Source organism: Schistocerca gregaria, chromosome 4 (assembly GCF_023897955.1).
Source record: "Schistocerca gregaria isolate iqSchGreg1 chromosome 4, iqSchGreg1.2, whole genome shotgun sequence".
Taxonomy (NCBI): Eukaryota; Metazoa; Arthropoda; class Insecta; order Orthoptera; family Acrididae; genus Schistocerca; species Schistocerca gregaria.
The window spans coordinates 784,995,724-785,013,604 of NC_064923.1; the positions used below are offsets into that span (position 1 = coordinate 784,995,724).

The following is a 17,881-nucleotide window of genomic DNA, read 5'->3' on the forward strand; positions in this document are numbered from 1 at the left end:
AGTGTTATTCTGCAGTAGTGGGGTACGATAATATCTTTTGTTAGAGTATTAGTTCTTACCACTCAAATTGACAAAAATTTAACTTAAAACTAAAACAATGAAAAATTCCTGGAATTGTAAACAATTCCCGGGTTTTTCTCGGTTTTCTCACGGATGAAAAATTCCCAGGTTTTTCCAGGATCTCCCGGTTGTCCCGGGTCGTATACAACCTGTAGGAGTAGTAGATCTTTGCACCGTTAGATGCCGAGAGCTTCATATCTGACGAGTCAGTGTGCGGAGTGGCATTCAGCTGGGAGGACGTGTTGCGTGACCACAGTGGTTTCCGTAATACTATGTGTTTGGTGTGTGGTGATTTTACATTGGATCCGCGAACAGAACAGTGCTTGTGTATCAAATTCTGTGTGAATCTTGGGAAAAGTGCTACGGAGACCTTTGCAATGATTGAACATGTTTTTGGGAGACAGAGCACGAGCCGTACACGTGTGAGTGGCACGCTCAGTTCAGGGCTGGCCATACAGACGTCGAAGATGATGCTCACACTGGAAGAGCAAAGTTAAGAGCATGATCATCTTTTTATTATTATTATACAAAGGGAATTGTGCACGAATGGAAATGCCGTGTGGCTAGGGCCACCCTTCAGGTAGACCGGAATTCACCCCACCCAACCAAACAGTAAATTCCGAATACTATTGTGACGTTTTGAGACAGCTCTGTGAAAAGGTGTGGCGACAACAGCCCAAATTTTGGTGTGAAGGGAACTGGCTGCTGCATCACAACAACGCAGCCTGTCACACGTCCTTGCTCACCAGGACCTTTTCGGCAAAAAACAACATGGCAGTTGTACCCCACCCACATTACTCGCCACATTTGGCACCTTACGACTTCGCACTATTCCCAAAACTGAAACTCAAGTTGAAAGGCCCTCGGTTCGACACTCGAGAGAGGATTCAAGAAGCATCGCTGGCAGTGATAAACACCATCAAAGAACAGGACTTCCAGAAAATGTTTGACCAGTGCCAGAAGTGCTGGGACTGGTGTGTACATGCGGATGGGAACTACTTCGAGGGTGATGGTGACCATTAGTCCAAAGGCAAGGTTTTCAACAGATGGCAGCACTAGTCGTGAAAATTTTGGATAGCACCTTGTACATCTGAAATCTGTTTCTAGTTTCCCATTGTTACCGACAGCAATGGTTCCTTCTGTTTGACATCTGAATTATGGGGTGCCCACAGCCACTGACACACACAGAATCAAAGCACCAATAAGGTGCTATTCCAGGGTAGGCACAAATATTTTGGCAAAATCTTGCAATATTTGTGCACATTCAGACTGATTGTTTTGGGTGACTTGCCATTTATTTCAACCCAATCCTCCTGATTTCCTGTTAACTAATTCAGCAAATGTTGTCAAAAATTTCGGTACAACGGATGATTAATTCAGAATATGCAATATGTATAGAATGGCAAATGAAAACACAAGAGCGACAATGTTTTAAGAAAGAATACAAAAAACTCTTCAGAAGTATGAGGGGCATTCAAATAAAACCCGGTCACTAGTGTAAAGTAACAGTAACGATTTTATTAACTCAAAAATGTAGTTATACTCAAAAAAGGTTGCCAAAACTGTTAGCACATTTATCCCATTGCGACACTAGCCGGTCGACTCCACTCTCGAAGAGGCTAGTAGGCTGCTGTCGAATCCGGGCCTGGACCCACTCAAACACTTCATCGTACGTTGTGAATCGATGACCACAAATAGCTTGTTTTAGAGGTCTCATCCATGGTGATTCTGCAGTAGTCTAAGACTAAAGCATTCACTTCCACAACAATTTCCGGTGTGATAACACAATGAGTGTGTCCAGAACGAGTGTCGTCTTCCAGTGCTCGCGCCCCTCTAGGAATCGTTTGCACCATTCCACAATACTAGAACGACTCAGACTGTACTCACCGTACACAGCCTTCATCCGCTGATACAATTCACGACCTCTACTCCCTCTGCCACCAAAAATCCAATCTCTCCTCATTGTTCCTGCTCACTAGCCTGCACATTCGGCAGTGGACGGTGACTCGTGTGACCGCCTCCTCTTCGGTGTGAAGCCACACTGCCACTATACAACACCAAACTGTGCACACACGTTAGCCTCTCTACCATTAAATGGTGCCGCCATACTTGCAGTTACACGGTGCCACCTTACGTGTAAGGCAAAGGTAGACTCACTGGCCTGGTTTCATTTGAATGAACCTTATAATTCTGCACAGCTTGTAACACCTTTCACAAATTTTGTTAGGAATATATTATGTATAACGAAGAGGAAAAACCAAGAAGTGAACAGACTGCATGCACAGGCAGTAAAAAGTGAAAAACTAATAGTACTGTCAGAAAAAACTATCTGAAAATCTTTCTCTGATATTTTATGAGCAAGAAATATTAGGTGCACTGTGTCACGACAAGCCATAGATAAAATGACTAAAGCAAGACAAAATATGAACATCAGAGACTGAGATAACTTCGTACGATTATAGACTAAATAGCATAATAAATTTTTATACAGAGTAGCAAACAGACATTACAAAATAACTGTAATATATTTTTACTAGTTTTACTATTTGTTTCTTGTAAATTGTGGTCATCATAACAAACATAATATTTTACAGTAAAAGACCAACCAGACTGTACACAAAATCCCTGTGTAACATTAAGAAGATTATCTGGTGCATAAGAAAAGAAATAATCAGCAAGGGGCTAAGTCTCAAGTGTACAAGGCAAATTACATTTATTTAGACTATGTTTTGCATAATTTAACTTCAAGCTTCCTAAAAGCTGATTTAGAAACTTGCCACATGTCTTATGGTACTGTACAGAAATGTCTTTCCTTGATGGAATTGCAATGCACTAACCGAAATGTCGGTTCACGAGGAAGTCCACATTGAGCAGCCCAACAGTAGACAGTATCAGCCAAACCCTGCCGAATATCCTGGAACATATCCAGGATCTGTCGTTGGTGCCTTGGACCCCCAATAGCACGGTTTTGTTGAAGTAAGTCGAGTTCACTGGTCAAATCCATTGTTTCTAATAAACCTGTGAAACGGACAAAAATGAAGATATCAGAAATGCTACGAAACTTTACAAATGTTGATCTGTACTCTTGTGTGTGTGCATCAACTTGAGTACAGTATAAAAAGAGTGAACATTTAATCTCTACAATGTGTTAACTACTTAGCATTTTACTATAAAAAAAGTAATACATAATTACATCTGGTGTCCAAAATAAGTGTTTTAATACTCAGTTTAAATTATGAACACCACCACTATTCGAGAAGTGTTACAGCCATTGTTTCACGTACTACAGTCGATAACTGTTCCAGAAGCCACAACATCCTTGAGATGTTTTGCCAACAACCTTGACACTGCTATCTGTGACAGCATATCTGTAGGTCTGTCACTCCTCTCAAGGGTAGCTGACACTACACATGTACCTTTTCATTTGACCACAAAAATGTAAGAGGTGGCACACTTCTGCCTTGCAGAAGTTGGAAGTGCCACAGGCTAGTCGTTCTTGCTTTAGAATGTTGTCCTATTACATTTTTCATCCCACTATCTGAGCTCAGAGAATACCCTAGATATGTACAAGCACAACCTTGAACGGAATGAGCCCAGCAGTACACTTATTGTCAAAAATACAATTGTATAAGGTATAACACAAAATTTGTGACTGAATTGAGAATTTTTTATTAGCAAAGATGCAGCACATTATCTTGGATACAGTATCATTGACAAATAGAGAAGTAACATCAGATGTGCCCCAGGGAAGTGTGTTCGGATTGATGACCTTGTTGACAATATTAACAATAACCTCAGACTTTTCACAGATGATGCAGTCAGCTACAATGAAGTACAGTCTGAAAAAAAGCTGCACAAATATTCAAACAGAACAGACCTTGATAAGAATTTCAAGTAATGCAAAGATTGGCAACTTGCTTTAAATGTTCATAAATGTAAAATTCTGAACTTCACAAAATCAAAAAACATAGTACTCTATAAACATAATATCAGTGAGTCACAGGTGGAATATCATATAAATATTTTGATCGTTCACACCTCTACTGCATACAATGCACTCAGCTTTCTGTTCTTATTAATTCGTGCACAATGCTTTTCCAGTAATCGCTCACCAGTCCTTTTCATTCACCTCTCTTCCTTCCCCTTCAACCCTATTGTCAGAAGGAGGAGCCACTTGCTCCGAAAGCTTGCAAATTTCAATACCTTTATAAATGTTTTCTCCTGCCACTACATGGTGCGATTCTTTTCATCCATACAATCCCACTACAGTGTCAAAAATTGATGATTTTGTTGATATATTAGCTCATGCGGCCATAATTCTTTCTTATGTATCCCTCTTGCCAGTCTTTGTTGTCATCTACCTTGTTCAAGCTATCATCTGTTTCTGACCTTACACACTACTTTGCTCATCTATTTATCTGTACCATCTATGTTGACCAACATCTTATGCTTAAATCTTTTCTAGCACCAATTTCTGTGCACATAGACTGGTCCATGGTTATTTATGAATTTGTGAGCAACTGTTTGTTTAAAGTTCACTACAGGTCCTTCTCCTGGTCATCTTTTGCCAATTTATTTGCAAATTTGACAGCAATTTTCTTTCCCACCCTCCACTTATCTTGCTTCTACACAATTCATTTTATTGCAGTTGTTTTTCACAAACCACAATGATCAACTTTTACTGCCATGTCCTGTGTTGCTTTATTTGCCAAAAACAATAGATTATGTTTTCACTAATATCTTCCTCTTTCCATCTGCACCGTTTTTAAAATTTCATCTGTTTTCACAACTTTTCCAATAACAATTTTTTTCTCTCAATAATTTTTTCGAATTGTTGTGTCCACTTTTCTGGTGATAAATTCTCAATCAACTGATATTTCTTGTTAACCCTTGTCTGTTCTCACGATTTTCATGCAAATTTTTATGATTTTCCCATCTTTTCTCCTGCTTTCCTTCCTTTTTTCGTATTTTCCTCCTCTTCTCTTCCTTTTTTGCCACTCCTACAATCCCCAACACTCCAAAGCCTTCTCTCTTGTCATGATGAACTCCATTACATATTATAAGGGGCGTTCAAAAAGAAATGAGCTGGAGGTATAATCACAGAAACCAGTACCTGTATGTCTGAAGTATTTACCCTGGTTCTTGAGACACTTGCCCCACTGTGGCCCAAGGTGGCGAATAGCTGTCTCATAAAATTCCCGGGGCTGCAATGATAACCAATTCCGCATGTGCAGCTGGATGTCATCGTCCGAGGTGAATTGTTTGCCCAAGAGCCTTTTTAAAGGGACCAAAAATGATATAATAACAGGGAGAGAGGTCCGGGCTGCACGGAGGGTGGCCAAGAACCTCCCATTTGAATTTCTGCAGGAGTGCCACAACTGTGTTGGCCACATGAGGTTTTGCATTGTCGTGGAGCAGAATCACCCCAGAGGTGAGATTGCCTGGTCGTTTTGATTTGATCGCTTGGCAGGAGTGGACAAGGTTTGCGAGTAATACTGTGCATTCACTATTGTCCCATGCTGCAGGAACTGAATCAGAAGGGGGACATCTTGGTTAAAGAAGAACGTCAGCATAGCCTTTCCTGCACTTGTGTGGATGGCCTTGGCTTTTTTTGGTGGTTGTGACCCTGGATGCTTCCACTTGAGACTTTGCAGTTTTGATTCTGGTTTGAAGTGACGACACTGTGACCAGTTGTGCAGCAGGTGACTTCGCCCCAGGAAGCGAACGTTTGGTGGCTCTTCGCACAGCTGGACGACAAAACTGCAATGCTACCACGAGACTAGGCAATTTCACAACCTCAGTGATGAATTTGAGGTCACATGTTTGCGTGACCATGTCCTTCACGGAACAAGATGTAGACAAGGACGGTACTGTAAGTGCCAGATGGTAGAATGCAGGGTTTGCAACTAACCAATAGCTTGCAAGCGACTAGGTAAGGCACATTTGCCTTTATCTGGGTCTCCTGAACAGACCGCTCATGAAGACACAGGGGGAGGCGGCACAGTCACCAATGCAGTTGACACTTATGCCTGGGTGTCGACAGGACCCTCAAGTGTGGTTGTAACGATGACACCGGTTTGGAATGTACGGTCAGAATGTGATAACTTCACAGCCTACTTTGATCTTGGATGGAAGCAACACGCCCTTAAAGGTGAGAAAAAGGGTGAGTGTGGGCACTAACGATGCATCTACCTTTTTCATCACCTGATGGTCGGTTATGACACCCTGATCTGAGAGGTACGTTTGGATTTCTGTCTCGGTCAGACCACTGAGCAGCCTACTGGAGTGTAAATAACACCACGGGAAGAATGCAGAGTTCTATGGGCCTCGACATAAACAGGATAGCTGTGGAGAAGTGAAGCAGATAGCAGTTGTTGTGCTTGAGAATCAGAAGTAGTCTCCAAAAGCAAAGCACCACTGCATAAACGAGCGCACGATTTCCAGGACCGGCAATTGCATTAACACCTTTCTGAAGTAAGAAACGGATTTACCACTGCAAAGGACTGACAGTCTTCAGTACAGGGAGCTGTGGTGCAACTGGGAGGGTCTTTGAATTGGGAGCTTCATTCCATGTAAGTTTGGTAGACGTGGACTGTGAAGATTGGCCGATTGCAAGAAAATCCCCCACGATTCTCAGTGTCTCCGATGGTACACTCCCAGCTGGGGACACCACTCAGAAGTGGGCCTCTCCTGCCTCAGGTGATAGTTCACACCTCAGGTCACATCTCCCGAACACCTGACAGAGGACCAATCGGGAATTTTGGACGGTAGCAGCTCAGGCAATCATCCCTCCCTGGGTCTGGCCTGTGCCAGGGGCTACGTGCGAACCCTACCTGTCTACCTGGGGTCGGGAATTACATGTTACCCAGTCACCTGTTGCGTGTCAGACGTGTGGGACAGCCTTCAGTAGTGCAGAGGTAGGAAGAAGGAAAAAGAGGAACCTCAAATGCCGAACCAGACGAAGTAAAGTAGAAGGTGAACAAAGAAAGAAAAAAAGGAATGAAAAACAATGGTAAACTACTGAAAATACAGAACACATGGCCAAAAACATCCCAGACATGTATCCCAAAGGAGGGGGAAAAAGAATAGCAGGAGGACAGACAGACATGCAGCATGGAAGGGAAAAGATGCCGTAAATGGTGGGGACCCGTGGTAGGGAAGCACGAACCGACCAAAAAGCAGCGAGCCTACTGGGGGTAATTAGACCGTCTTGGACACTAATAACTGAAGTAAGAGATGGCCTAATAATTGGTGTCAAGATAGTACAATTAACTGAGTCAGGTGTAAAACACTGCACTGTGGGGAAAAAAAAAAAAAAAAGAGTTAACATACATTAAGGTCTGCAGATGACAATATAGCAGGGACTCAAGGCCACAGATCATAGCCGGGCACCACTAGCAAAAGAGCAGATCTGTGGAGGGGGTAACGGCAACATATCTAGGATATTTATATAAATGCGTAGTGTCTGTTCTTTCGGAGACGTCCGGAAGAAGAGACACCACGTAGAATCCACAGCTGTGATTCGTTATAGCTAAACTGGAGGAGGAGGAGGAGGAGGAGGAGGAGGAGGAGGAGGAGGAGGAGGGGGGAGGAGGGGGGGAAGAGGAGAAGGAAAGGGGAGGGGAGGGACTGACTACCAATGTCAGTTGCAACAGGACTTAATGCAGAATCAGCGGTGGCGAGTGAAAGTGTGTGCCAGACTGGGACCCAATCCCACGATCTCCTGCTTACTAGGCAGTTGCAGTAACCACTGTTCCACCTGCACACAGTGTTTATTGCGACAGCCTCTCGTCCAATCCACACTCACCTAGTGCTACATCCGCAGTCCCTGTCCGTGTCCTCCATGCTCAATTCTTTCAGATTCCCACAGGAGGTAGGACATAACTGAGCATCCGCACTGAAAAAAATGGATTCATTGTCCATTGAGGCAAATCAATTATATGAATGTATGGTGTCTGCTGTTTTGGACATGTCATGTGGTGCGCACCACGCCTTCACATAACGATTCACCTCAATGGGCAATGAATCCATCTTCTTCAGAGCGCATGCACAATTATGCCTTCAGAAATCTCATACAAAATGTATAAGTGGACAAGGAAAAAAAATTTCTCAGAGTTTTATCATATTTCCTGGTTAAAAATACTCTATCTTCCACATGAAAATATACTTTTTCTGTGTTAAGTGGCAGTATACTTTCCCTCAGAATTGTAAAACTTGTCAATGCTTTGAAGAGTTTAAGGTTTTATGCATCAGCTCAAACTTCCCGGCACATTAGTAAATGAGCGCGAGCAAAAACAATGTAAATTTTTGATGCGCAGTATTTTCATATTACAAAAGTATACATTCGAATTCCACCAAACACAGAACGTTAGTTTCCGAAGTGTTGAAATTGAGACTGCAGTGCACTTTTTAGCACTTTTTAAGTCAATCATAGCTCATGTCACGTGATCTCGCCAGCCAATGAAAGCAGATATTCAGAGCATAGAACATCTGATGTAGCCAGTCAACAGCAACAGCACTTAAGTAGCATGAACACACAAGTAGGAAAAGTTAATGGTTTAAAATATGATACAACTGTAGCTACAAGAAAAGCTACACTTTCATGTATAATACTTGTCTCAAAGATCAATAATTCGCCAGAAAAGTTAAGTTTTCAAATATAAATTGGTCTTTTTTTGCGCGAGTTACACTCACTCTAAGATACATCACACATATGTGCCAGTAAAATTTTAAATAATGACATAAATGTCTGGTCTTCTGGGATTGAAATTCTTCAAAGTGGCTGGTCTCAAAGAGTTAAGTTTTAAATGAGAGGCAAACACTCTGATTTTAAAAATTCATCACACACTCTCATATGCAACATAATTCCTATTACTTAATGGTAACTTACATTGAAGTGGCACTTTTCAAACCACCATTCATATTTTCCCGTGACCTATTAGAAACAAGTTCGTTTCAGCAGTTGCCTTTGACCGCCAGAAAACAGTCGTTTTTGAGTATGCACAGCTACAATACATAGGAAGTCTGTATGTTCATACATTTAAAGCATCAAGAGATCTTACATTATGTCGTAAAAGAAACAGGACATCAAATGATACTCCAAAAGCATCGGAATTTCGTAAACCATACTAAAATACATATTTCCGCTTAAAGTTCACATTCGTATATCCAGATTCACAATGAAGTAGGCACCAACCTGATATTTAACCTTTCAGTGTGGTTTTTGGGATGTAAATTTTCTTAGAGTATAAGTACTACATTATCTCGTTAGGTTATTTATCACGGCATAATGCCATTCGAGCCAGAAGATGAAAACGTGCACTTGAAATCCAGCAAACGGTTGACACTAGCCAATAGTCTGGAATGAAACACTTCATTTCAAATAAATTGACTGCCTCAGCAGAAAAGATTAATAGCAGCCAAATTTATTTAGCAAACCGACAAAAATAACTTCTTCATTCTGCAAAGCGATTAATGCTTGACTGTCAAAAACATGGAAATAAAATGAGACAGAAAAACTGAAACTACTAACTTATTTTGGCATTCTATAATCATGTAAATGTATTTTAATTCAATTGACAGCTCGCGGTCACAGGAATCCGTTTTGTTTTCATTTGACACAAGAGCTGTAAACGAAGAGGAAACAGCAAAATCAGTAAATGTAAACACTGCATGCCAGAAAATTTTTTCCGAGTGGCATACGGCCACTTGCTACAGCCGATACAGCCAACAGTCACACTTCAAGTAGCCAGAAGCGAGACAGTGTACTGTTCAAATGCAACTCAACTGCATAGGCGCATGAGCCAGGCAACTGCTCTAATGAAGCTAATGTAAACAGCTGTGGTGTCACGCTCATCGCAAGCAGTTTGCTGTTACGAAGTATTAAGTAGTCTTTCGTTCTAATGCCTTTAACACATTTTTCTTTTGGCAGACCCTTGCATCTACAATGTGTTTTGTTGTAAATGGTGCATTTCCTTTGCAACTAAAGTTTTACTTTATTTTTTCCTGTTGTTTATGATTTATTGCTGCAGTATAATGTGTGCGAATTCCTAAGGGACCAAACTGCTGAGGTCATTGGCCCTAGACTTACAAACTAGTTAAACTAAATTCTGCTAACACACACACACACACACACACACACACACACACACACACACACACACACACACAAAGGGAGTACTTGAATCTCTGGCGGGAGGGGCCGCGCAATCTCAAACTGCGCAGTTATTCCACGAGGCCGCTGCAGTATAATTCAACTGTAGTGGGATACAGTAATATTCTTTAAACTTCCTGGCAGATTAAAACTGTGTGCCAGACCGAGACTAACTCGAGACCTTTGCCTTTCGCGGGCAAGTGCTCTACCAACTGAGCTACCGAAGCACGACTCACGCCCGGTACTCACAGCTTTACTTCTGCCAGTATCCATCTCCTACCTTCCAAAGCTGTGAGTACCGGGCGTGAGTCGTGCTTCGGTAGCTCAGTTGGTAGAGCACTTGCCCTCGAAAGACAAAGGTCTCCAGTTCAAGTCTCGGTCGAGCACACAGGTTTAATCTGCCAGGAAGTTTCATATCAGCGCACACTCCGCTGCAGAGTGAAAAATCTCATTCTAGTAATATTCTTTGTTAGACAATCAGTTCTTAAGAGTCCAAATTCTTAAAAATTAACTGAAAACTAAAACACTGAAAAATTCCCAGAATTCTAAAAAATTTCTCGTGTTTTTCCAGTTTTTCTCCCGGATGAAAAAATTCCTGCATTTTCCCAGATTTTCCGGTTACCCCAGGGCGTATACACCCTGTCATAGTAGCGAGCATGAAGGACATCAACAGGGACTGCAGATAGGTGGCACAAGGTGGGACTGTGGGTCGGCCGAGATGTGTGGCGATATGGTCGGCACAGTTGCTATATGCATTGTATCTGGGTGGCGCATTGGTTAACACAACAGTGTAGCAAGCAGGAGATCTCAGGGTTCGAATCCCGGTCCAGCAAACGTTTTCCCTCGTTATCACAGACATCAAAAGTTCCTTCCCTTCCCTTTCCTTTCAATTCTCCCCTCTACCTTCAATTTACACATAATAGTATATACAATTCTGACGAGTGTGGAGCAGGAGACAAGAAAAACCACCTGGAGATTTCAACAACTCTGCCAAAATATTGAGGAGAACTTGCAATGACACGGATTGACATCCGAGAATTCCTCAAGCTACATGCTGTCTTTAATCATACATAGTGTCTGCACATACTTAATGTGTTATGTCAGAGCAAGAATCCCACAACCAATAGACAGTGAACCAAATTCGACAACTCACATTATTCCCCATGACTAAACTGCAGTGTCAGCAGTTGCTCATAACCTCTCATCATAACATAAAAAGTAAGGCTACTCTGCGTCTCATGAAAACAGAACAGCCATTTAGCAATGCCATTGCCCTGTTCCCTGTTCATACAGCAGAGACGGCAACAGGATTAACTGCACTGGGAGCATATGGAAAAATCACTGCAACTGCTGCCCCAACAGATTATCAGCCTCCAACCTACGATCCAGCCACATGAACGATACGTTAGCATCATCTTTTTTTCTCTTCAGAATTCAAGTTAGCAACGTAAATTAGGATACATATATCACGTGGCTCTGCCTAAATTTTCATACATATGATATAACAGAAAGCTTGTAGCAATCAGAGGTGTGCCAATTATTCCAAAAAATATTTCCCCTTGACAACATTATGTTACGGAGCTACAATAAGTGAAGATGTAACTTTCTCAGTGCTCTGAGCAATGAATCTACATAGCAAGTGTACAGCTTACTTTCCAGCAGAATAGAGGAGGCAGTCAGTCTTATTCTTAGCACGTGCCTGTTTTACAAGGCACCATGACAGATTTGAATACAAGGTTTGGCGGATCATACTGTGATTCAATGATCAGATATATCAACATTCCATACGTTCCTGATGGAGGTACTGATGCTGACAAATCCATCATTGGATAAAATAGTAGCCATCATTCAGATCTACAAAGCTACTTTTAGGCCGGCAAAATGCATAACTCGTGGGCACTCGTGCAAATTCAAGCTCCACCTGCTGAATCAGCAGGGCCTACATTTCAAATCATACAAAACTGGACACCTGCATCCCCCATTCACTGCAGAGCTAAACAGCATTGCTGTGCTTCAGGAGACAGGTACTGAATCACTGCAGAGGTCACAACTTCTCTGTGACATCCGTTACTACTTCCTCAGTACTTCACCGACCCACAGCTGCCATCTTGACATAGTCATCAACAAATATTCTCATCGTCTGGCCCACACCTCTGGACGCCAGCAGATTCTCTGGGTCTCCCCAGTCTCAGATGATCTGACGTCCCAGGCCATCATCATCGCGTCCACTACCACTGCATCAACCAAGATGGTAACACCTTCCACTTCACATTGATTGCATTCATGAACAATTGTATTGTTTGCTGGTGAACCTTTCGAGCTGTGTGGCTGTGGACCATGGAATTTTGCATCCCTTAAGTTTCATCCAGAGCTTTATTGGACATCTGCAGTGCTGCTATCAACAAGACTCAATGCGACGAGGAGCACCTCTGAAAATTTCCAACACTGACTTAGACGAAATGTTAGAAACAAATAGTTTAATGGACCACGACTGCACATCAGGAAACTTCACCAGCAGCCTTCCACTTCACACCAGACAACCATCACCCTTTCTTTCCTAGCAGAAAAAGCATACACTCCATGTTCTTTTTCTATGGCCTGCTAACTCATGAGCCTCTTAGGGATAGATGAGAAGTGATTACCTTTATATCGGCCTGTCATAATAGGTACAGTTATGTTCCTTTGTATTTTTAATTGTTCATGCATTGATAAATTTGTGACATAATATGGGCTTTGAACACATCCATAAGACTATCACAATAAGAAATATCAAAGTAGTTTTCCAACACAGTTACAAACAAACTGGGGTTGCCGCACAGCCACAGTCGTCAAACTAGGATGAAAAGAGGTAGTAATGAATGAACAGTTACCCTGTCATTTTAACATACTTTTCAGATCTCTTCCCTTAAGGTATAAATGTACAGAAGTTTAAGAGAGGAGAATTCTTTTCACACCAGTGAATCACGAATTACTGAGGAACTTTTGTACAAGTTACAATACATTCAGCTAACTAAATGTCAGAGCATTATCACTTGCACTTACTCTTATATTGATTCATTCTTGCAAATACCTACAATATGAAACAACAGCTAATTGCTACAGATTTTTTAAAGTGCCAATTTTGCTTTTCTCAAAGACAAAAACCTTTTTTAATATTGACAATTCAGCACTTTATTAACACAATGAACACAATAATAATTAATGCAAGGAAGCCATTTGAACTCTTGATATTAATAACATTCATCATCCATTACGTGCATTTTATTGAATGTAACTGAAGGATTTTTAGCTACATTTTAAATAGGTTTATCAAATAGTTTGTTCTGGTGTGAGAAATGTGACACACAGGTAAAGACAAAGGCAAAGATAAGTGGAGAATGTACAAATATATGATGATCTAGCTATATACTCAATATTTGAGTTTCACTGCCAATGAACAGATATTGTAGACATAAAAACCTGCAATCCCTCCAAAATATTACCTCTGTTTTCAATTACAGCATGGTGTATTAAATAGTTCACATTATTACATCTGATTACAATCACATCTTCTGCGTAAGAAGCGACACAAGCAAATATAAAAGTGTATAGCTCACCCAGTATCCGGTTTATTACACCATGATCCATCAGCTCCTGGGTATAACGCGTGATGTATCTGGTGACCTCCTCAGTTGAACTCACAGTCCACGAAATTCCATTTCGAGCTTGCACTAATGCACGCAAAGCATAGACTAAGGCACGCCTGCCATCATAGTACAGCAAGACAGCAACCAGCCCTCGAGGCAGACCTGGGTGATGAGGCATGCGCTGCTGAGCTACAAGAAAAGGAATTAGTCAGCAGGATTTCTCTTACAAATAGCACTTACAAACAAGGTTCTGGTTGGAAAAAATTAAATTTGACTGTAAATATACCATTAAACACATATCTGCATCTGCTAGTAAAATTAAATTTTAAAATAAGACTAATCAATATTAATGCTTTATGAAATTTAGTAATATTTCATTCAAGGTTTTTAAAGGGAAAGGTCAATGCAGCATTTTTTTTTTTTTTTTTTTTCATTTATGCTATCACTGGCTCAACTTTCATACTGTAATAGATAGAAAGATAATATGCACATAACTGTTCTCTCTTCTTCTCCAATCTTTCACCGAGTCTCGAAAATATCCTTAACATTCTGACGCAAAATACTGAAAACCATACTGCATATTATGTTTTTTTTCTGACTGATAATAAAATGACAAGAAAGCACAAGGAGAGAGGATTATCAAACAATGGAACAATTATTATTGCTTTTCCACTTCTTTAACATCCTAACAATGGCTCTATACTATAGTTTTAACTTCTTATTTCTGCAAAACAATTTTGCTATCTATGTTCTCTCTTATTTTCTTTCACACACATTCCTTTATAAGGAAGCTCTCTATGCTTTAAAAACAAAAGACTATTTGAAACATCAGTCAAACTTTTATGTAGACACAAGGATCAATCAAAAAGTTCTGATCTTCTGTGTATAAAGCACAGACTCATACACCAATCAAGGAGGACTGCTGTTAAAATTTCTGTTTATATGCTTGCTGTTCACCATATATTGGAGACACTGAGACACAGATAGGAACAAGAGAAAGGCTGTAAAACAAAGCTTTCAGCAAAACAGGCCTTCATCAGAATCAGATAACATCCACACACAAATTCATGCAAATGAAACTCACACATGTAACCACAGTCTATGGCTGTCAAAGCCAGACAGTCTGGCCTTGGCAGCCAGACTGAAAGAAAGAGAGAGAGAGAGAGAGAGAGAGAGAGAGAGAGAGAGTGTGTGTGTGTGTGTGTGTGTGTGTGTGTGTGTGTGTGTGTGTGTGTGTGTTTTCTGATGAATGCCTGTTTGGCCGAAATATTCGTTTTACGATCTTTCTGTTGTGCCTATCTGCAACACAGTATCTCTGCTGTATGGTGAGTAGTAACTATCCTTTTCATAATATTGTCATTATTGCATTGTGGATTTTCCTTTTTATATGATTGGATTTTGTATCAGGAACTCCACAGTCATCATAAAACATATTCACCATGCTGTACACAAATAAACCACCAACACACAAAATATATCAGGTCCTGATATCTGGCAAGCATCTTAACCCAACTGGTGTGTGTGTGCGCACCTCCAAGTGTTCAGATGCGTCTTGTTACTATTTTCGAAAATTCTGTGTAGGCATCATAATTTTACATATGGTGTTAAAAGTTTGTAACTAATAGCACTGCTACTTTTGCAGCTTCAAAAGCATCTGTGATACTCTGTGTAATGTCTTCATTGAAAAAACTGCCTATCTGCACCTCAAAGTGGAATATAACATTTATTTGATAATATTTGGAGGTCTCCAGAACAGATATCTGCAACAGCAGTGAAGCTGACCTCTATGCTGTTGCTAGTACACATAATAGATTTAGTAATAATTACAATGGTTGTAGTTCTGACTAACCCAGAATAAGTAAATATTCAGTTTCATAAAAATAAACATTCATCAATTGACACATAATGTTCCAGTTAGCTGAAGTTACTATACCTGTGCACAGTAAGTCAAGTGCGACGAACTCGTTAAGATCATACATGTCTGAAATTATTATTGCTTCATCCACTATCTCCTTTGACAGAGTTTGATGGCCAATGCCAGGAAGCATTATACCTTCCGTAATTCCTTTTCGTAGCTCTTCTCTATGCTGCGAATTCTTTGGCTAAACAGAAAAGATGACAACCAATTATGCTTCCAACAACTACCTCAAAGTCTTAACATTACAGTGAGTGGTTACTAGATGATCTGGTGACAAAGCAGGACTGAAAGCAAAGATTTCCATAAATATAACAAAGTTACAAAAACAAATGCTGTATTTTGATGCATGTAACACAAGACAAAAAATGAAGTCATACAAAACTGTGAATGAGGATCAGTCAGAAAAGCAACAAAACTTAAAAATTATTAGACCAATGTGAGAAGCATAGTGTAAAAGGAAATTTACTAGCACAAAAGGGGTGTGTTTGAAAAGATAGCCTTTAATTGAAACCTGGCCATCTTTTCTATGCAACACTTATTTACTGCCTCATATTGTCTTCCATTGTGGAATCTCTTTACAGAAATCAATATATAGCTCGGAATAAATAATTTCTTACCAAATTTCACAAGAAAAATTCTGCATTTGTATTTTCTATGACATTGTTTATCCTGCTGATGATGTAAGCCATAAAATGTTCCCAGGAAAAATTAAAATATTGTGGCATTATTAACAAGTTGGCATATTTATTGCAGTAAAGAATTCAGTCAATAATGTCTAGCAATGTCATTGTGGATTCAGAAACTGAATTAATCTGGGTGAGCTTAATCAGCAAAAGTGGGTCAAATATGGTAATCAGGTTCATTTATAGACCTCCTGAATCAGGAGCCGTAGTGGTAGAGTGCTTCACACAGAACTTGCAGAATTTCCTGAATACGTTTCCTGATAATGTTGTTGTAAGAGGTGGTATCAACTTGCCACTTAATATGAGGATCAACCAATAAGTACGTTTACCATTTTATTATTCTGCAAAATAAATTGAGGACTGGAGAGTTCAACTGGTGTGTGTTGACAATGCTCTCACCAACTTGTGGTGCATACTGCAGTATCTTGCCAGTAGGCCGCCAGTGAACATGGAGTTACCACTCCAAATTGTGTCTGCTTGTGGGCTGTGTCTGCCATTTGTTTTTTATTGCAGCAAAACAACTATCCACTGTCAATATCTGTTGGAAGTTAACGTCTGTCTGCAGGGAATGCTGTATGAGCATTCAAATCGGGACAAGACCTGGATCCATTGCTCGAACCTCGGCAACAAAATGTCAGAGCACAGTGTGGAAGAAACCTGACAAAAGTGCTAAAAAAAAAAAAAAAAAAAAAAAAAAAAAAAAAAAAAAAAAAAAAGAGGCAAAGGTCACCATCTTTTGAGACTATCAGGGGGTGTTAGTCGTTCACTACTACTGCCTTTCAACACCGTAATGAATACAGAGGTACTGTAATTTCTTGAGGAGTCTGCCACTGAAAGAAAATGTTCTAGACTTTTGTCTCACAAAGTTCTCTTCCTTCTGGGAACTGGGCTTTTGTCTCGCAAAGCTCTCTCTCCTCTGAGAAGAGTCAGACAACATACTGCTTCCTCTCACTGTCAGGTGGTGTGCAGAGTACTAATGAAGATGATGAAGTAGATCCAGAAACATAGCAAATGCTGCCCCATACTATTCAGGGCAAGTTCTTCACTTACATAAATCACCTTGCAAAATCTTTTAGAAACAATGTTTGCTGACAATATAAGCGTATTATCAAGGGTCAAAGATTTATCCACCACACACAGCCAAGATGAAGTTAACAATTTTACAACAACTAGTTTATAAGAACTCCCATTATGCAATTTTAAATAAATAAAAGTTGCACAGTTCAAAAAAGTAGACACTAATTGTCACACACAAATGACATATTGGAGTAACATTACTTGCCTTCCAGATTAATTAAAAATTAAAATTCAGTCACACTGGCAGACTGAAGGACAACCACTCTTTCAGACAATTGACAGTCACAACAATGTGGGTTGATTTGCAGATGATAGTGCTAGATTACCAAGCACATTTTCACTAAACATTGTTCTACAGAATTTC

The 17,881-nt window shown here is 40.3% G+C and overlaps 1 protein-coding gene across 1 annotated transcript in view; it reads right to left on the reverse strand.

Annotated features, from left to right (window-relative positions):
• LOC126267433 (nuclear pore complex protein Nup205-like) overlaps positions 1-17,881 on the reverse strand; it is a 289,070-nt gene that overhangs the window by 227,977 nt on the left and 43,212 nt on the right. The window contains exons 3-5 of the mRNA XM_049972686.1: positions 15,773-15,941; positions 13,810-14,028; positions 2,898-3,078 (exon numbers count right to left, since the gene is read on the reverse strand). Of these exons, the coding sequence (XP_049828643.1) occupies positions 2,898-3,078; positions 13,810-14,028; positions 15,773-15,941 (569 nt within the window). The remainder of the gene's footprint in view (positions 1-2,897; positions 3,079-13,809; positions 14,029-15,772; positions 15,942-17,881) is intronic.